The 19,568-nt window shown below is 56.3% G+C and overlaps 6 protein-coding genes across 6 annotated transcripts; 1 reads left to right on the top strand and 5 right to left on the bottom strand.

The window, feature by feature from the left end:
* Positions 1-38: 38 nt before the first annotated feature.
* Positions 39-2,815, bottom strand: TRIREDRAFT_108069 (uncharacterized protein; the record flags this gene model as incomplete). Its single annotated transcript, XM_006966017.1, has 5 exons — positions 39-1,967; positions 2,059-2,126; positions 2,199-2,480; positions 2,580-2,595; positions 2,663-2,815. The coding sequence occupies 5 exons, from the start codon at positions 2,813-2,815 to the stop codon at positions 39-41; spliced, it is 2,448 nt and encodes an 815-aa protein (XP_006966079.1).
* A 1,152-nt stretch (positions 2,816-3,967) lies between these two features.
* On the top strand, positions 3,968-4,924 carry TRIREDRAFT_62979 (uncharacterized protein; the record flags this gene model as incomplete). The annotated part of the gene is made up of 5 exons (XM_006965904.1): positions 3,968-4,031; positions 4,107-4,192; positions 4,275-4,365; positions 4,512-4,677; positions 4,774-4,924. The coding sequence occupies 5 exons, from the start codon at positions 3,968-3,970 to the stop codon at positions 4,922-4,924; spliced, it is 558 nt and encodes a 185-aa protein (XP_006965966.1).
* Positions 4,925-5,165: 241 nt separating this feature from the next.
* Positions 5,166-6,933, bottom strand: TRIREDRAFT_22472 (uncharacterized protein). The gene is made up of 5 exons (XM_006965851.1): positions 6,582-6,933; positions 6,218-6,258; positions 5,865-6,125; positions 5,613-5,747; positions 5,166-5,507 (listed from the first exon to the last, which is right to left on the bottom strand). Exons 1-5 carry the CDS (start codon positions 6,658-6,660, stop codon positions 5,292-5,294), a joined length of 732 nt encoding a protein of 243 aa, XP_006965913.1. The 5' UTR covers positions 6,661-6,933; the 3' UTR covers positions 5,166-5,291.
* Positions 6,934-7,253: 320 nt separating this feature from the next.
* TRIREDRAFT_122193 (vacuolar sorting protein) lies at positions 7,254-12,497 on the bottom strand. Its single transcript, XM_006966018.1, has 2 exons — positions 11,941-12,497; positions 7,254-11,843 (listed from the first exon to the last, which is right to left on the bottom strand). Exons 1-2 carry the CDS (start codon positions 12,152-12,154, stop codon positions 7,465-7,467), a joined length of 4,593 nt encoding a protein of 1,530 aa, XP_006966080.1. The 5' UTR covers positions 12,155-12,497; the 3' UTR covers positions 7,254-7,464.
* Positions 12,498-13,704: 1,207 nt separating this feature from the next.
* Positions 13,705-14,898, bottom strand: TRIREDRAFT_62836 (uncharacterized protein; the record flags this gene model as incomplete). Its single annotated transcript, XM_006966019.1, has 1 exon — positions 13,705-14,898. One exon carries the CDS (start codon positions 14,896-14,898, stop codon positions 13,705-13,707), a length of 1,194 nt encoding a protein of 397 aa, XP_006966081.1.
* Positions 14,899-17,984: 3,086 nt separating this feature from the next.
* TRIREDRAFT_108075 (uncharacterized protein) lies at positions 17,985-18,462 on the bottom strand (the record flags this gene model as incomplete). Its single annotated transcript, XM_006966020.1, has 3 exons — positions 17,985-18,168; positions 18,216-18,257; positions 18,290-18,462. The coding sequence occupies 3 exons, from the start codon at positions 18,460-18,462 to the stop codon at positions 17,985-17,987; spliced, it is 399 nt and encodes a 132-aa protein (XP_006966082.1).
* Between the last annotated feature and the right edge of the window lie 1,106 nt (positions 18,463-19,568).

A 19,568-nucleotide genomic window follows, 5' to 3' on the forward strand; every position in this document is an offset into this window, starting at 1 on the left:
TATAGCGCCGCTCTATGCAAATGCTGAAAAACAGTGCTCTATCTCCTTTCCAACTCAACCCCCTCATCAACCCCGTCCTCATCCCCATCCAGGATACCCTCCCTGCGCCTCGCCGCCCGCCGCTCCTCGTCAAACTGCCCGCTGAGCCGGATATGACCCCGCGAAACCGTCGACACCGAGTTCGACACCCAGAAGCCCACCCTGCGGAGCGCGCTCCAGAGATGCTCTTGCCCCTCGGTGATGTGGTGGTCGTCTTTCGGGTTCTCGGCCGCCTCCACCTTGAACTGGTACTTGAGGCAGTCCTTGACCGTCACCAGGCCGGAGAGCTTGCCGTGGTACTCAATCAGGATGACGCGGGGCCCAATCTTCTGGAACAGCTCCATGACCGTCTCCAGCGGCAGCCGAGGATGCACCGTCACGGGCGTGGCGTCGACATAGCGACTAAAGTCCAGGGGCGACGAGGCAGTCACGTCTGCGCGAAAGTTGGGCGTGATGGGCGTGATGGGCGCATGGTTCGTTGTCGGAAGGGGCGAGAAGAAGCACTTTGCATCCGGAGACACCGGCCGCTCGCGCTTCGCCCGGTCCACGGCATACCGCAGCTCCGTCCGGCCAATGTATCCCACCAGCGTCTTGGAGCTGCCGTCCAGCACAATGGGGAACCCCTGGTACTTGGTCTCGGCCAGCAGCTGCTCGACGTCGGCAAGCGTCAGCCCGCTCACAGGGAGGGACACGACGGAGCTCCGCATGACGTGAGAGACCGGCACGCCGTAGTTGTGGTCTTCCTTGCTGTCGATGAAGGGAAATCCGTTGAACCAAATCATGCGGTCGGCGATGCCACCCTTGCCAAACATTTCGCTGACCATTTTGGTCACGCCAACGACAATCATGGTGGGCAAAATGTACGTCAGCGCCCCGGTAAGCTCAAACATGATGACGACGACGGTCAGGGTGAGGTGCATGATGCCGCTCAGGGCTGCCGCCGCGCCGAGGAAGGCGTACGTGCCCGGGGTGATGCACGGCTCGTCCGGTTTGCAGGCGGAGAAGAAGACGCTGCTCGGGTTTGCCTCGTGTATGGCCTGGACGATGATGCCGACGGTTCGCCCAAACGAGGCGCCAATGGCCATGGAGGGCACAAAGATGCCGGCGGGCACCTTGCAGCCGTAGGAGATGATGACGAGGAACACGCGCAGCACCGTCGCGAGAATGAGCGACACGAGGTTCCACGCCCTCTTGTCCTTGTCGCACAGCCCATGGTAGTTCTCTGCCCCCTCGCACTCGAGAAATAGTATCTCCATGCTCTCCGTCATGTCAATCCTCAGAAAGGCGTTGGGATAGGCGATGATGGCGGTCCCAGCCGCGAGGAGCGTCGCTTCCAGCACTGCGTACTTTGTCAGGTACTTCTTGCGGAACGCCTGCGCTCGAAGATTCCACTTCATGACAAAGGCGCCGTACAGGCCGCCAAAGATGCCGATGATGATGTAGAAGACGATTTCGAAAAAGTGCCAGTCTCGATCGTACTTGACCTGGAACATGACCAGCTGCCCCGTGCGGAAAGGATTCATCGTCGAGAGAACCGCCGTGGCCACCAGGGCGCAGAAATAGCTGCGCCACATGGTCTTGAGCGGAAAGTAGCTCGACATTTCCTCGAGCGAGAAGAGCACGCCTCCGATGGGGCTTCCAAAGGCGACGGCGACACCCGCGGCGGCGCAGGCACTGAGGATCTCGCGCGTCTTGCCCGCATTCCTCCTGTACTTGTCAAACAGCCTCGAGATGACGTTGCCGGTGCAGACGGCGTAGTGGACGCTGGGGCCTTCTTTTCCGACGGACAAGCCGGAGGCAATGGCCAGGGGCAGGCAGATGGACTTGATCAGCAGAGTCCAGAAGCCGAGGAAGCCCTTCATGACGAAGCCGGCAATGATGCACTTGATCTCCGATATGCCAGAACCGGCTGCATATGGCGCATACGACTTGACGAGCGTCGCCGATACGCAAGCGAACAAGGTCTATCGCTGAGTTAGAATGATTCAATGACGGCAAGAACAATAAGCATGTGCATACCGCAAATACAAAGTAGATAAAGTAGTTGAGGGGCCCAAAGCCTGTCCAGCGATGCCATTGCTCGCAGCCTAGCAAACAACAGTCAGTGACAGCCCTCCAGATGCTCTCTCTCCATCGAGGGGGGGGCAGCATAGGCATACCATTGTCCTCTCCCCAGCAGCAGAACTTTTCATTCAGATAAAAGGCCGTCGTGCAATGGCCCGTCTTGATATCGGCCAGCCACTCCGTCACAATGTTGAGAAACGCCGCATTCAGGCCAATGGCCGCGCCGATGATGGTGACGACGATCCATCCCTGCGCGGCGTCGTACGACTCCCACAGCCGGTATCTCCAGCCGGGCTGGCCGAGCCTGTAGACGCCTGCCGTGCGCTTCCTGCGAGCTTTGCGCCGTGCCTGTTCCCGCGCAGCATCTTGTACCCAGTCTGTCCCGTTGAGCGTCAGCCCGGTTCGTACTCTATTGCAGTGGTGACGTTTGGATGTGGGATCCCCAGAGTCAGAAACAAAAGCCTAGCCGCTCTCACCTATCGTTGTAAAGTCCTGCGATGCAAACCGTCAGCCTCATCAGTGCATACAATAGGCCATGGCAAAGCACACACTCGCTCACCTCATATCGCTTGATTTCGGCAATCTCCTCCTCGATCTGGCCCTCTCTCGGCGCCTGGCCCGCGGCCTCGCCCTGCTCTGCGTGGGACACGGCAAAGGAGACGCGCGAGCTGATGGACGGGCGCCGCGAGATGGACGGGCTGAGGGCAGCCATGGAAGTGGTTGTCGAGTTCATGGCGCCGACCTGCGCAGCATGGCGATGGGGGTGGCCGCCCGGGTCTGCGTGCGTGCGTGCGTGCGACTGTTGGATGCGAATGCGACCCGGATGCGCCTTTATTGGATGTGATGCGACTTGATGGTGCTGAATGCGGTTTCTTCTATTTAGGGGCAATTGCGAGCGCGGTAGTGATGCGCTCGTCGGCCTTGTGTATAGGTAGGTTCACTCGAAGCAGAGGGTGTTGTTGCAGTTGTCGCAAACGAAGCTATAACCAAGTCGACATCAGCTGCCACAGTGACCTTCGAGTCAAGTATTACTGCGACTGGATGGACAATGCTCGGCAGATAAGATAAGCAGCACCCATGGAGGCATTCCGTGCAGATCTCCTGTGCAGGCCTGTTGGCCCCGTCCTAGTGCATATGGATGCGCTACAGCTTGGGGGGCACCGTCCACTAGAGGCCGCCGCTCTAGTGGGTGCAGCAGCCCAGGCGCATCGCTGAACAAGTCGCGTCAGGGCGTCGCGTCTCACCCGAGGCTCTGCAGTGCTCATGTCTACTAAGGGACCTGAAGCTATAAGACCAGAACCACGAGATTCCTACATGTATCCAAGGGACACTCACCTTTTGACCCAGCTTCTCTTCCCGAAATTCACTTTAGCCCATCTCAACAATAGTGACACGTCCATCTAGACTGAGCATCTATAGACCTCCATCAGCTGTTTGAACCCCCCAACTTATACAGCTGCTTGCCAGCATCCAGCTTGCTGACTTACCTAATGATGCCTTGAGCCCACCTCATTCCTCCAAAGTTTCTCCTACAAACCGCCCCTAACCCTCGACCTCGAACCCGAACCAACTCCCACCAGTTCCGACTCCTTCTTCAGCGCAGCTCACATCCCTCCTCGTTCTCCTTGCTCAGGCCATCAAACACGAGCAACTCAACCCGCAAGAAAACCTTGAATCCCCCGCCAAAGCCCAAGCACCAACGCCAGGAGCCCGCGATTCTCCTGCATCTCTCTCACAACCTCAAGCGCGTCATCACAGATCTTCTTTCACTCACCCAACATCCACCACCAGCTCACCCAGCAAGCCCTCACCTCAACCCCCTTAAACCGTCTCTCATCCATCGGACCTTTAATATATCGTAACAATGCCCTACAACACCAACGCAATTCCTCCTCGAAAGGAGCCTACCGGCCAGACTCAGCTTCCATGTAGGTTTTTTTCACATTCTCCTCGCCCTACATCCTCAAAAGAACACAAAAAAAAAAGCTGACTGCCTCCCCAAGTATCAAGAGTCAAGAAAATCATCAGCCAGGATCCAGACGTCCAGATGTGCTCTAACAACGCCGCCTTTGTCATCACCCTCGCTGCCGTACGTCCTTCACTTTTAGCTTTCTCTCCCTTTCTCTTCTTCTTCCACCGGGCGGTCTCAAAAACTCATACATCAACTGCAGGAAATGTTCATCCAGCACCTCACCGAAGAAGCCCACACCCAAGCAAAGCTCGAACGCAAACCCCGTCGCAACATCCAATACAAAGACGTCGGTAAGTCACTCTCTTTGCCCCCCCTGTCTCTTTCTTCCTCCTCCTCATCCTCCTTTCCTACCTATACGCCACACACAATCACCTCTCTCTCTCACTCAACTCAACTCACTCAACTCAACCTATTCTCACCATTGCACCACCTAAAGCCAACGCAATCTCTCACCGCGACCACCTCGAATTCCTCGAAGACGTCGCCCCCAAAACAATCCCCTTCAAAAAGGCAAAAGCCATCAACCAGGCCCGCCTCCGCGGCGAGCTCCTCCCCGAGTCTGCCTCCGCCTCGACAAACGGCACCGCATCATCAAAGAGCAAGTCTGCCGCTGCCAAGGCGGTCAACGGCCAGGCAAAGGCCGGCACCAACCCCTTCACCCTGTCCCTCCGCAACGAGGAAAAGGACAACAACACCAGCAGCAAGACGCATGGTGGTGAGAGCGCGCAGGGCAACGGCGTCAGTGGGAATGGTAACAGGACGGACGATCCTAGTGATCAGCTTGAGCTGGAGATGAGGCAGGCGGCGCAGCCGGAGGATGATGATGCGGATGTGGACATGACGGGTTAGAAGCTCGCGGTGCGTCGGCGTTCGCGTCGTTGTCGGGGATGATGCTGGATGATGGTTATCTATAGCTTTGCTTTTTTGGGGAGGTTTTCACAACTGCATTTGTTCTTATTTTTCATGTTTTTTCCCCCATAGCTTGAGAGAGATGTTGCAATTCATGGCGATTCCTTTTGATCTACCACACAATGTACAGACAGATATGGCCGCGTAAACCAACCCAACCTCTCATCTCTCTTCATCAAAAGAGGCCGGCCATTCTAAAAGCAGCCGGTAGAAAATCAAACGACCAGTAAACTAAAACATTCCTGTGCCAGAAAAAAAACTAGAGTATAAAAAACGGAAACCATCCCAACAAGGCAAATCATCTCCTTCACTCCTCCATCGCATCGCCATACACCCCGGACGGTAACCTCCCCTCGTTGAGCTCCTTCTCCAGCGCGATAATCTCCTGCAGGCTCGTCGCCTTCTTGATCCGCTCCTGCAGCCGCTGCTTTTCCGCGTCGGTGAGCTTTATCCGCGAGAGCTTCGACGGCGCGGCCGACGAGCCGTTGGCTGTGACGTCGACCTTTGACTTTTTGCCCATGATCTGCAGCACGCACGTTCAACGGTTAGTATACAACACACTTTGTAGCATTCACGCGTGGGGGGGGATGGAAGGTGATGATGTATGGATAGGTAGGTAGGTAGGTACCGATGTGGCCAGAGCCGTGGGCTCTTCTTCTGTGCCAAACAGCTCCCGGGCCTTGTCCCGCTCCGCCTGCTTGACCTTTTCGTAGTCCAGGAACCGGACAGAAGGACACCGCCAGATGACCCAATATCGGTAATGCTTCACACACACACAGGTCAGTCCGAATCACTCAATCTCAAGCCGCCAGAGCAAAGCCACCGCCAAAGAAAGCTCAAGAAAAGCTCTGTAGACGGCAGCAGAATCGAAAACACGCACCTCCTTCTTCGTAACGGGATTATCAGCCAGCACCAAGTGCGTCAACCGCCCCAGCCCACCCAGCGCATCCACGTCCGCCAGCTCGACGAGGTTGTTCGACGCCAGGACCAGATTGCGCAGGTTCGGCACGGCGGAGGCCAGCGTGGGCTGGATGCTCGCGACGCGGTTGCGCGCGAGCAGGAGCGTCGTTATGCGGGGGGACAGAGGGAAATTGCCCAGGACTTGGATGTCGTTGTCGGTGAAGTCGATGGCATCGTGGGGCTGTTGGGAACGGAGCAGAGCACCAGACTGTGTCAGCAAGAGAAGAAGACAAGAAGATGGGATAGGGAGGGGGAGGGTAGGAGAAGACTCACGCCAGCGACACCCAGGTTTTCAATGGCAGGAATTCGGTGTCCTGTTCATTGCGCCGCCATCGACAAGAGAGGGCTTCCAATGTATCAAATATTCCTTCTTTAAAAGCCATCACAAAGCAAATCTCAAGCTCTCAAACCCTCAAAAGCGATAAGAAGGGAAGGGAAGGAAAGGAAAAAGAGAGGGTCAAAAGAAGAAACCGAAAAGGAGCCAAGACGAAGAAGAGGTGTAGCATCTGCTCTTTTCAATCTTTCCCTTTCCACCTTCCCCCCCCCCCCCATTTCTTCCCTCCCAAATCTTTCCTTCAATGGGGAGGCTGATTTGAACGAGAAAACGCAAGGGGAAAAGGGTTCATCAAAAACGCACCTCGGAGGTCGAGCTCTCTCTCCTTCAAGGGATTCAAATAGGACAATGAATCCCGAATCAGCTCGGCCGTAAGCCGCATCCTAACACCCTATCTGCGAAAACGCGATTGCTGGGAAGAGAAGTTGTTGTCGGGGATGAAATCGCCCAAAGGCACGTTGCTTCGCTTCGCTTCGTTCGAGTTTCGAGTTTCGAGTTCGAGTTCGATGCTTCTCGTTGCTGCAATGATTGGGTACGACTTGTCCGTAACAATTGACCAGTCTATCACAAGGATCAAACTAGAGGGTTCATCATTGACGGTACGAATCTTTGAGGCCAAAAGCACGTGAGAACGCTGCAAAGAGGAATGGGGAAGAATCGGTCGAGGAGAGGAAAGATGATGTCGCATGCCAACTTCGAGAGTGAATGGGCAAGGCTGAAATGATTGGGACAAGGCGTGGAAATTTCAGGCGCCACACTTTTTCTGGTGACGCCACACGTAGCTAGCGCCACACTTTGACCTCACCACCCCGAGCTCTCCTCCGTACCTTTAGATGAAGCATCTACAACATTCACAGCACTACCTTATCTACGTACAAGAACCAAACAATTTAACCAGGCACAAACAAAGTATCACATTTTATTAAGAGCATTGGGATCTTCATTAGTCGTTCAGTTGAGCAAAATGAACAGGCTACAGATGCTGCAAAGCCGGCGAGGCCGATAACCCCCCATTGTCATCCATCTACCTCTGTAAAGCAACACAACACTCAAAGCTCAACCTACCTCATGTTTAAATGCAATCATTTGACACCACCCAAAGATAAAATAAAAAGCAATTCCCTCCTTTTAACCATGGAACCAACCCAAAGCTCATTTCCAAGCACCAAGCACCAAGCAAACTTGTCTATTGAAACACATACACCACCCCAGACCGGTCTACAGACACGCTCATCGAATACGGATACTCCAGAATCGCCACGTCCATAATCAGATCCAGGTGCGACTTGAGCAGCTGCTGCTGCTGCATCGAAATCACCGTCGACCTCGGCGCCTTTTGCCTCGAGCCGGTCCCCGCATTCGGCGCAGACGCCGCGTTCCTTGCGAAGCGCTCCGTGTTCAGCGTGGTCGACGTCGTCGGGTGCGAGCTGGCATAGGTTGGCGCCTGCTCGTCCGGCTGGAGGCCGCTGTAGATGCAAGAGTTTTCGATCCGAGAAATATCCCAGAACCGGAGCCGCTTGTCGGATCCTCCCGTGAGCATAAACGCATGCCGGACTTCGCGAGACTCCTCCGATGTCCCCGTGCCCACGACCATGCCTCGGACGCCTCGATCAGCATTTGCCACGTCACTCATCTCGAGATTGGTCGCAAACCGGCCCAGCATCCCTTCGGGCTTGTCTTCGTCGACTTCCCACGCAGTGTATCCCTTCGGGCCATCCTTACTGCCGCCCGTTCGGTAAATCTCCCTGCACGTCGTCTTCTCCAAGTCCCATACCGTAACCTCGCCTTGCCCGGTTCCTCCGGCCACACAGATCCATTTCCCTCTACCCTTGGTGGGGTGTACGCAGAGCCGGTATATCGACCCTTTCCCAGGTACGCCCCATCCTTTCAGTCTCATCTTGAACCGGAGATCCCACAAGTCGACAACCCCATGGGAAGTCCCCACGCACAGCCAGTTCCTCTTCTTGTCGACGCAAAAACAGGTAGGCGTCCCATGATGGACGGGGTTCTCCAGCACGTAAAGCAGCGCCATGGTCCTCAAGTCCATGGCAAGAATCCTCGATAGGTTGGTGGCGATGACGAGAATGGAGCTTTGCTCTTGCTTGAAATGCTCACACCACACTGCGTATTCGCCTTCAGGGAGCTGGTATTCCCGCAACACCCGCAGCTTTGTATATCGAATGATGCCACTCGAGGGAACCGTATCGACCTTGACGACGTGAACGCTGCCATCGGACGCACAGCTGACGAAGCAGTGCGAGTTTTCGACAAAACAAAGGGCAACGACGCGAGCACCATCACCATGCTTGTACGTCTGTCGAGATCGGTTCGTAATGTTCCGCTCGAGCCGCTGCGTATCCCACACCTTGACCGTCCCGTCGTTGCCGCCCGTGATGAAGAAGACGTGGTCAGGAGACGCAATGACACGGTTGATGGGCCCCCGGTGTTCCGCAAACGTCGCCACGAGATTGCCTTTGGGCTTCCACGGAGGATCCGCGCCCGGGACATTGACCGATCTGCTCTTGTCTCCAGAGATGGGCTGAACCATGGGCCCAAACTCCAGCACATCGCGAGGGAAGTTTTCGACATACATGTTGTCAAGCATGCGCCTGACATGGGGATCCGTTCCTTCGTAGCTGTGCCTCACCTGCCTCTGACGGGCCGTATCGCCACCTTCCGTGGCCGGCCTAGAAACGGCCTGCGCAGGCAACGTCTGCGTAAAGGGCCCTTCCACTTCTCCAAACGCATTGGCATCGCTAGTCCCAATTTCCGGAATAGACTTGTGGCCATCTCTGCGGTCCAATAGGCTGAGAGCGCTCGATTGGTGCCGTATGCCTCTACGTGAAGAATACGAGGCGGCGTCGTCTCCAGGTCCCAGGGGAGAATTCAGGGCCCGAGAATCGATCGAGCTAGCCCTGTCGCTCCCAGTGGGGGACAGCAGGCGTCCCGTGCTGCGGGAAGGCAGGGGGCCGATGCTATGCACCCGTTTGTGCGAGGGGAGAGCGGCGCGCTTCTTCTTGGCGAGCGTATCGTCTATCGTCATGGAAGCGTCCAGCAACGCATCGGCAATGGTATACGGCCCTGACACGGGCGGCGTAGGGTCCAAGTTTGGCATTACGGCAGAGGGGTCCTTCAGGGGCGTGTCGTCAAAGAACACCGTCTGGATAGTCACGCCCAGCTCCTTCAGCTGAACAAAGCCGGTGGGCATGTTCTCTTCTTCAGGGGCGGGCGAAACCACAACGACAGCGTCCCGCGCCTTGCTGGTGCTGAGTCGCGCAATGTACTCGCACAAGGCCAAGAACTTCATCTCGTCCTCAGGCTTGAGTCCAAAGTTCCTCAGCTTCTCGAGCCACTGCTCGTCCTCTTCGTTGCGGCTAATCTTACTGGTCGATGAGGGTATCAGAGCGGCCGATGTAAGCGCTCCCTGGCTTGACGACATTCGCTTGCCTAGAATTGACTTCCAGAAGACGCCCTTGTCCGTCTTGGCTGCCCAAGTCAGCGCTTGGTCAAAGACGGCCCGAGGAAGTGGCCGCTTCAAGGAATCGAGCAGCTTGAGCTCGGAAAAGTCTGAAAGATGCTGTATCTTGAGGTATGGCCTGGCCAGTGGCAGCAAAATGCACTGGACATCGGCCTTGGACAAGAACTTGGCGGCCATGGATAGGAACTCTGCTGAAGATTCCCTAATCCACATATTCGGGTGCATCGTCAACCGCCCTATCAGGTCCGCCAACTCCCAGATCTTTGGCCTAGACAGCAGTCCCAGGCCTGCCAGTTGAGCCAGCGAGTGCAGAGCCGAACGCACCACCGTCTCCTCCGGATCCGCCAGGGCTTGGATCATAAGAGGGAGAATAAACTCTTCGAGACTCGTACCGCCTATGAACGCTCCAATGCCCACAATGGTGTCCAGAAAGGCACTCTTCAGCATCCAGTCCCTATCGTTCAGATACGTGATCAAGTGCGTGAGAAGAATGTCGTTAGAATTCTCCTGGAAATACATGCACAGTTCCGGCACCGACGTCAGAAACGCTCGTCGAACGTGGACATCCGGGTCTTCGACAAGCTGCTTCGTGTGGCTCTCCAGAATCTCAAAGAGCTGCCTGTTCGCGTTGTCAAACATGCTCTCAAAGTTGGCGGCAGCACCGTCCGTTCCGGGTTCAACCTCGGGATCAGTGATGGGCATCGATCCATCCGCTCGAAGGCTAGATGCCATTTCCAGGAACCGTTGAGCGGTAGTAGCTAGGCTGCCTATGCAAGAGGCATATGTCGCCCGCACAAGCGGGTTGGGCGTCCACGACTTTGTCCCGAGAGCAATCTCCATTCGGGGCAAGACGTATTCCACCAGCACATGGGAATTAATGGGCGTCGTCATCCGTACGAGCTGCAACAGCTGAGTGACGGCGCGAATCACAGTCACGAGGACCATGTCCGTCTCCTCCTTGCGCAGCAGCGTCATCAGATACGGCAGCACCCTGTCCAGCTTTGCCTCGTCCGTGAGCCTCTCGGCAAACGCCAACAGCAAGTCGCACGCCCTGATCCTCGAAGCTGCCCGGGCCGTCGTCCTCATGGCCGAGACAACCAGCGTCAAGAAGATCAGCGTCCCGTCGTCTTCTGGCGGCTCGAGATCCGCAGAGACGGCATGTTCGTGGCTCGGGATGCTCAGTCGCACAGGGAAATGATCCAGGCCAAGCCTCGACTTTGGTATGATCGGCTCCACCGTCTGCTTTTCCGTTTGATACCCCAAAAAGTAGGAAATCTTGTCAAAGTCGTTGAAGATCCTGTCGATGCGGTTATCCGACTCCCCCAAGTTCCTCTCGGCGCCGGAGATGGGCCCGTTCCCAGACGACGGATCCGTAATCACCTCCATATACTGATGCAGGAAGCTGTAAAAGTAGCCAGGGAACACCTTGTCCTTCCAGAAGTCGAGATACTGCTCCGCCGAGTATCGCCTCTCGGGATCGAGCTGGATCATGTGCGCAATCATGTCGCGGACGTCCTTGTCCGAGATGACGCTCAGGTGGGTAATGACGGGATCGTACTCGCCGCGACGGTACTTGTACAGCTGGGCAAGGCTAAAGATTTCCGACTCGAGGAACAGCTGCGCGATGACGCACCCGGCGCTGAAGATGTCCATGGCCCACGTCATCTTGGGCTTCTGCGGCGGGGGCTCGGCAGACGAGTAGAAGCGCTCGGGGGCGATGTAGCACGTGCGGCGGCCGGACGAGTCGAAGAAGTAGGAGAAGTCGCCCGGGTTGTCGTCGGGCAGCATGACGGGCTTGTAGGCGGAGGAGAAGTCGGTCAGGTAGAGCCAGTTCCACGAGGTGACGAGGACGTTCTGGGCCTTGATGTCGCCGTGGTAGACGTCGCGGGCGTGGCAGTCGCGCAGGGCGCAGAGCAGCTGGAAGGCCAGCCACTTCTTCTCAATGTCCTCGAGGAAGGGCCGCGTGCTCATGCGGTCGTACAGCGAGCTGTACATGAACTGGCGCACCAGGTATCCGTTCGTCTCGGTCTCGATGATGCGCTGGAAGCCCAGGGCGTTTGGCACGCCTGCCAGTGCCTTGCGCTGCTCTAGTTTCGCACAACCCACGGGTTAGACAAGACGTACCCAGGCACGCAAACACGCTGCCTACCTTCTTGCTTCAGCCTACGCGCCGGGAAAGCTCACCTATTATCTTCTTCTTGTACTTGTCCAGCTTCACCTCGGTGTAGGGCTTCACGAGCACCTTGACCAGCACCACGCCGTGCTCGTGCCTGCCGCGGATGCTCTTCATGAAGCGCGCATTGCCGATGCTCTTTTCGTACTGGATGTCCTGCAGCTGCGCAATGTCTATGCCCGCCGCGCCGGCCGACGGCGTGGCGAGAGAGAATCCTTGGCCCATGGCTTCTGTTCAGACAAGGGAGAACAGAACAAGCAAACGCGAGCCAGCAAAGGGGGAAGAGGTAGTCCTTGGTCCCTCGATCGGCGACACACGAAATTGTCGTAGCCCAAGGGTCCAGACGGCGGCGAAAGGAGGGGGGACTGTGGGATGTGTGGCGTCTATCGTTTGGCCAGGGAGGAAATCGCCGTCATTTTGACATCGGCCGAACAATCAAGGCGGCAGAGACGATGTCTGTGATTGCTGGATGCTGTCGTCGGTCGCTGGTCGTGCGTATGGAGAGAGATTTGAGGTTGGAGTTCACAGAGGTTCTCGTTGTCTCGAGAGGTTGGATAGCTGCAGGAGCTGGAGCAAGGCGGAGGGACGTCACTGGACCGCAATGCTACCCGTGGACCTGTAGCCTAAGGTAGCCCAGGCAGTGCCGCAGTGTGGGCGGGTTTAGCGCCTTGTTCCTCCACTAAACACCACTAACGACGACGGAGGCTAGCCGGATATCAGGGCAACCAACTTCAGATGAAGGCGTTCAGAGACATCCTGCTGATTCGATTCAGAGCCCAGAGCTACTCATTAACACATTATCAGGTCAAATAATGGCTAAATTCGCTATTGATACAGGTTGGCTTGACACTCTAGCTTGTACAATACAGTAGGCCTTCCAGTAACTGCAGAGGGGATGTACCGTGATTATCTTCGCGGGAAGCAGCCCACCTAATATAGGTACACAAGTGACCCGACATCAGATACCTCCTCGAGGTAAGTAGATGGACAACAGCATCCAAAGTGATGAGGTGGACAGAAGTCCATGCCATTCAGCATACAAACTCACGCAAGACAAATCTCAAACAAAGCAGTGATATTTGTTCAGGTCCTTGATCAAATAAAGAGGTAGGTATTTTCATATGCCATATTCTCCGCTCCAGGGCAGCTACCGAGGTATATCAGAAGTAAGGTAATAAACTGAACAGAGCAAGTACCCAGTATCAGGCAAAGCATTCCCACTAAAGGAGGTATAAGTGAGTCCAGCAAAAAAAAAAAAAAAAAAAGAGGGAATACTAGAGAATGATGTTGGAAACAAAAGGGTGAGAATAAATATGTCCCTTCCGAAGACAAGCAGAGAGAAAAAGAAACGCCATTGTGCCCAATTCTCTTCCCAAAAACCCCCATAGTGCGGCTATATGCGTTTGTGATGGACTCCCTTGCGAAAACAATCAAGCTTTCAAGCTGTCGAGAAACACCCCTTTGTTGTGTTGTGAAGTAAATGCATGTGCTGAATATAGTAGTAGTAGTAGTAGCAGCAGCAGCAGCAGCAGCAAAGGCACCTCCCATAGTTCCCCAAACTCCCATGCATATACCAGGATCGTTAATAATAAAAAAGAGACAAGAAAAGAACAAGAGTGTTTCTTTTTTCATTCCGTCATTGGCAAAAGAAAATGAAAGTTGTGCGACAAGTCCTGATCCCGCGCCGAGCAACAGTCGGCTATGCAAAGAAAAAATCCCAAACAAGACGTGGAAAAGGAAAAATAAAAAAAAAAAGGGGGACATCATCCGATTCCCTAATTTACGACAGCCCGCATGCGCATCTGCCGTGATGAGGTGTAGCGTATCCTGGCGAGCAGCGCCTCGGTATCAAAGTCGTCGTCGCCGGCGTTGGGATCCGCCTCGATACGGTCAGCCATGTGCAGCGCAGGCGGCAGCCTCGGCGCGGTGGAATCGGCCACCTCGAGCTTCCGCGAGTGGACGTCGTCACCCTCCTTGTGGTGCGGCACCAATGTCCTGCTGACTGTGATGGGCTTCATCGTGCGAGGCTTTGGGTCTGGCGACTCGTTCATGGTCTCGGGCTCCTCGCGTTCAATGCGCTCCATCTCCTTCTTGGCCATCTCGAGGACCTCGCCTATACGCTGCTGGATCTTGGACACCTCTTCGTTGCACTTGGCGTCCCTGAGGAACTGGTGGGCGCCGTGCTCACACGTGCTCTGCACAAACTCGAGTGCCTTGTCCAGCTCGTCAAAGACATCAGGCGCCTGGCCAGCGAGGCTGGGGTGACCCAGACGCATGGCGGTAGGTCCATACCGCCGACTGCTGATATATCGTAGTGAGGGCAGAGCCTCGGTAGCCTTGTCGTCGCCTTCAGCATTTCCATCCTCGGGCACATCCATCTCCGCCAGCTTCTTGATCTGGGCCACCTTTGCCGCCATCTTGGCTTTTCGCATCAGATTCCTACTTGACGAGATGAACCTGACGAGGTCGTCGAAGAAGCCCTGCACGTAACTGTCGTAGTAGACGATGATCATGTTCCTGGTGCGATATGTCTGGCGGGGGCCGTCGGCAGAGGCAATCGACGTTGTCCTGCTCTTCTTGGCTGCTCGGTTGCTGGATGCCGCGCTGGTGTCTGTTGAAGACTTGGGGAACGCGGGCCGCTTCTCGGCAGCCGGACTCGGCGGTGAGGACCGGCGCTGTCCGATGGGCTGTGGGGGAGTCGTGGTAGCAAGGTCCTGCTGCTGCTGCTGCTGCTGGACTGGTACATCCTCGGTGAAGAAGATGTGCATCTGGCCATCGTCCTTGGGCTTGAGGGACTCGGTGGACCCCTTATTCCTCAGCGACCTGGTCTCGGGCTCCTTAGTGCTGTTTGCCTCGGCGAGTGCGGCGAGCTCCAGCTGGCGCTTGTCGACCTGGCTGCTCAGCTCATCGAGCCTCGTCTGCCAGCTGGGTATGTTGTTTACAAGGTTTTTGAGGGCGTCGATAGCCATGAGGCGGAAGTTGGTTTCCCGCGACGGGAGTCTTGATGGAGCAATCGTGACGGCGTTAGGTGACGCTGCACCTAACAGGGAATCGGCGGCGTCGCGTTGCGTGCGTCCCGTATCGATATTCCCACGGCGTTTGGTGGACGCGGCTCTGGCTGACCAGGAGAGTAACTCCAGTCAGGTACTAGGTAGGTAATGGTCGTCTGCTTGTATCGTCCGTAGAGTTCAATAAGACGAGCGTAATTGTTGTACCTCTCGTCCTTGCTATGATGCTTCCGTTGGATAGAGGGGGGGAAAAAAAGGTGCGAGCGGGCGATCCTGCCGTCCGATATTCCGCCAGCGTCGAAGGCGAGGGAAATGATATCGCCGCAGTCTCTGGGGACGGAACACTCGCAAGATGGGCGCTGTGCGTCTGCGTGTCTGCGTGTCGTACCAGCTAGACTTCTTCGCGTTGTCAATGTGCGCAGCCGGCGATGCGTTCTTCCTCTGCTACTGAAGACAACAGAGGGAAGAGGGGGTGGGCGAAGATGATATGATCCGGTTAGGCGAGATTTCGTTCGGTCGAATAACAGCGCAACAGAGCGATGGATTCGAGAGAGAGAAGAAAAAAAGGAAGGAGAAGCAACACGGACTTTTGCTTGGTCGATCCCAGGGGGGCGAAGAGAGGAAACAGCAGGCAAGACGGATAGGGTTGTTCAAGGCGAGGGCGCAAACAGAGAGGTGAGAGGAGAGGCGCGCGGTAGATTGGGTATAGGCTGGTTGTAATATTAATACGGCCGTCAATTGAAGTGGAAGAGAAACCCCCCCCCCCCGGGCAGCTTGTGCTGGAGCGAGGCATGGCGGTACTGGGAGTTCGTTGCTCGCAAGAGCCGTGGGTGCCACGGCTATAGTCCGAGGCACGGGGTACCATGTACGGACGCCCTCGCACTCGCACTGGGCCGCCGCGCTGGCTGCAAGGTTTCCAGCGGTGGAGTGTTCGCTTCAAACGTGCTGTTGGGCGTCGGCGCACCACTGGCAGCAGGCAGTCGCATCGTGCCCCCCTCCTCGTACTGTACAGACACAGTGCACAACTGCCTTTTCCCTTGAGGGGGCGTGCGTGATGCTGGGGTGTCTCCTTAGGCATGAGGCAAGGGTTGAACAAGCACAGGGTCGTCGCGGTCCGCACGGAGTACTTTGCAGCCTGCACCGCCTGCAGGTATGGGGTACGAGCGGACAGAGGGCAGCGCACGGGCCGCTGGCTGCCACAGTGGGATGAGCGCCACAGTGCGCAATCTCAAGTCGTCGCGTCACTTGGCCCGCCGGCAGCAGGCCCGCATCCGCCCGCGTGCATGCTGTGGAGGTACCTCTGCGGCCGAGCAGCACCACACTGTGGGCGGGCCTGCAGAACGGCAAGACCAGCGCATGTCTCGTGGCAGAAGCGACGCCGGTCTGCGTAGCCTGTACTTTGAGCTCGCTGTAGCTCGTCCTCGGAACGACGCCGAGCACAACACTGGCGATGCGATGCTGCCGCCGGGCTTCGCATAAAGGGGGGTGGTGTGTGTCCATGTTACAGAGGGTTTGGGCTGATGCATGTATGTACACAGCAGCCCGGACAGCGACAACACGCCGCATCTAATAACGCCCTTGTCCCATGGAGCGCGTGTGCTATCCCGATCGGGTAGTTGTACATTACTGCAAAGGAAGCTGGCCTTTGAGGATCGTAGCGATACCTCCAAACTGCGGCGTCTGGCGGTAGAAGCAGGAGCCAGGATGCGCGTAGCGAGGTCCATGTACCTATGTACCTACCTTACCTGCCCCCCCCCCCCCCCCCCCCCCCCCGTGCTGCAACATGCAAGCTTCAGACAGCGGTACCTTGACCGGCTCAGCCGACCGCCTGCTGTGCTCGAGGATTCGCGCGCCGGAACTCGTCATCTCGACTGGCTGTAGCGGAGGGAAATGGAAGACAAAGTACGTACCGCTACCAACGAGTGCAGCAGCAACTTGCCTGGATCAATCGTCATTCTCATTCGCTTGTCGTTTGTCTCTGGAGCGGGAGATTCCGTCGTCTCTTGGTGGGCAAAAGGGTCAATCCGTCGTCAATCCGCCTGTGGGGACATGAGGCGGCCCCTCAATTGCCCACCAAGGAGTTGAGAATCAAAAGCAGCCCGCCCTGGAGGGCAAGTCGTATTAGCAGGGCTTAGTGGCGCTGGGCAAATGGGCACCGGCCCGTCCGTGCGAGAGCAGCCATAGGGACACGGTGCCCAGATGCAGCGCAGCTCCGTGCTCCCGTGCTATCGCCGAAGAATGGCGTTGGTTCGACGGCGACGAAGGAAATTGAAATGAAAATCGATCAATTCCCCTTTGTTGCCTCCAGACATCTGCCTCGAAGATTGTACTTTTCAGCATAGAGCGACTTTACTTGGCAGAACATGTACAACTACCTATATAGCACAGGCTGCAGCTACTCGTATAACGAATACCTACTGAGCACAAGTCAATGCAGCAGTTAGGTATACCTTAGTAGGTACATGTAGTAGACCTGCTCACTGTACAGTACAGACATACTGTACATACAAGACGATCCGTGACAGGCTTCAAAAGCCCTCTAGATCTGCACGGCCATGCTTCCCCGTGCCGCGCCATGTTCGCCTCCGCGCCGTCGTTTTTGCTTAGCATCGCGGCCTAGTAGTAATACATAGCATCGACAAGCTGCCACTGCTAGGCGCGAATCTACCGAGACGCCAATTGAGACGAAAGCGACAACAATAGAGCTTCCCCGCGTTCTTGTCGGTGGCCGTTTCGTGCTATGATATCGACTAGAATCCCAACGACCACTCGCTGCCTGGCAAGGCTGCATAGTTTGCACCAGCGCTTTCGAGGCTTCCCTCCTCAAGCCTGTTTTTCTCCCCATTTCTCTCCTCGCCTTTCGGACAACAATTCTCGAGCGCCCCCGGGGATCAAAGAGCTCCAAGCATTGGCTGCACTGTGCATACAGACAGAAACTCGTGATACGAGAACTGTCTATGTGAAGCTCGCCTTATTACGTAGGTATGCTGCCAATATCGGCAATAACATGTTTCAAACAGCAGAGAGGGCAGCTCCAGCCAGCTCTGCTACTCCGTAGCCGGCACCTCCTCGCCGTCCACCAGGTGCCATGCGCCGCCGGCCTGTGCTCGAAAGGCGTCGTCCTTGTGTCCAAGCTGCAAGCTTTCGGCAACTTGTGCCCGCTGTTCCACGTCCCAGATCTCTGTGACACTCGGCCAGATGGCAACCCGGAGAGCCGCGGCATCAGCGGTTCTGTATGTATTACTACCAGCCGTCATCTTATCCCACTGCTATCGTACCTTGTCCGAGTCGTATCGTATGTAGCACCTCCTGTGCTTGTGCTGCCGTGAACATCGTCGTATGTAGTACATACTATTCGTACGGGCCCATCACCACTGATGATGCCCTTGTGCCACCACGCCGCTGCTGCCACTGCGGCCTGCTGTGACGTGAAATGTGGCTCGCCTGGCGGGCCTGTCCGCGGTCGTCCAGAAGCTCAGGTGGAAGCAAGACAGCAGGCGGCAGAGCCAAGAGAGCGTCGGCCATGTCGCAATCGATCAGTCACAGTCACTTCGCCCCCCCCCCCCCCCCCCCGGTGTGTTTTTGTCATGCCGGTTGGGCGTCAGGTTGAGCTCGCCTGTTGAAGCTGGCCTTGGCATAGAGCACCCTGCTAAACGGCTAATAGCCAGATGACAAGGCCTCCTCTGCCCGTCTCACGTCCTGCTCGGCCGCGGCGCTTGACAGGGTCGCTGATCCACACAGAGCGGCTCACACCACAGAGCCTCTTGGTGCATTATTAACCGCATAAGGAGCAACATGATTCTGAACACGAAAAGAAAAGAGGACAATGGTCGGCGACCAGGGCGGCACGGTGCAGCAGCTCAGAGATCACGGGCCAGGCTCGAGGCTCGAGGCCCCACGGCCGCGCCGCACGCAAGGCTGGGGTGTCGCGTTTCTTCGTTTCCTTCCAGGTCCCTTTGCTCTGCTCTTTGTGCTCGCTCTCACAGTGAGTTGCCGTTTACTATTACATACCTACCAAGCCTGGCAGGAGAAGGGCATGTGTTGTCGGATCTGTCTCCCTCGTTGCCAAGTGCCGATCTCGAGATCCGAGGCGCCAAGGAGACCAAGGGGACAGATGCCACGCTATTCCAGGGGACTGCCCGTCCAGCGCCCTAATCAGCATTCCAGAATGATGATACTGTAGACACAGCGATAGTAGTAATAGTATAGCAGAAAGCAGAACCCTTCTTTTCGCTCTGGACAATAGCATTGGCGGAGAGATGCGTTTGCTGGGGTGCTGAATAGCGACTCCTATTCGAGAGTACGGGGCGAGCCCTGCTGGGTTTCCTTTGGTCTGTCATATCCACTTGTCGTCAATACCCAAGGTGTTTTTCTCGTCGACTGCCACTCAGCCCTCTACCCCAGAGTTCTCCCTGACTTCTTCTTGCTTTGCTCTGTTTCATGCAAGGCGCGTGCCGTCATCCTCTGACAAGTCATAGTATGCACTTGTATGCCCAGCGGCAGTGTCTCATCGTGAGTGGAAATGGCCGGCGTGTCATCATGCATCCCACTCGGCAGACACAACTGCGCGGAAGGGAGTCTTCCGGAGAGAATAGGCAGTTTCTGCTACTAGGCGTCAGCGAGCAAGGAGC

Source organism: Trichoderma reesei, assembly GCF_000167675.1.
Source record: "Trichoderma reesei QM6a unplaced genomic scaffold TRIREscaffold_11, whole genome shotgun sequence".
Taxonomy (NCBI): domain Eukaryota; kingdom Fungi; phylum Ascomycota; class Sordariomycetes; order Hypocreales; family Hypocreaceae; genus Trichoderma; species Trichoderma reesei.

Coding starts and splice junctions, on each gene's coding strand:
- TRIREDRAFT_22472 (XM_006965851.1), bottom strand. CDS start 6,660: ATGCGGCTTACGGCCGAGCTGATTCGGGATTCATTGTCCTATTTGAAT. Junction 5,748..5,864: donor ATCCCGTTACGAAGAAGGAG/GTGCGTGTTTTC, acceptor GTGTGTGTGAAG/CATTACCGATATTGGGTCAT. Junction 5,508..5,612: donor CCACGGCTCTGGCCACATCG/GTACCTACCTAC, acceptor TGCGTGCTGCAG/ATCATGGGCAAAAAGTCAAA.
- TRIREDRAFT_122193 (XM_006966018.1), bottom strand. CDS start 12,154: ATGGGCCAAGGATTCTCTCTCGCCACGCCGTCGGCCGGCGCGGCGGGC. Junction 11,844..11,940: donor GTACAAGAAGAAGATAATAG/GTGAGCTTTCCC, acceptor GTGCGAAACTAG/AGCAGCGCAAGGCACTGGCA.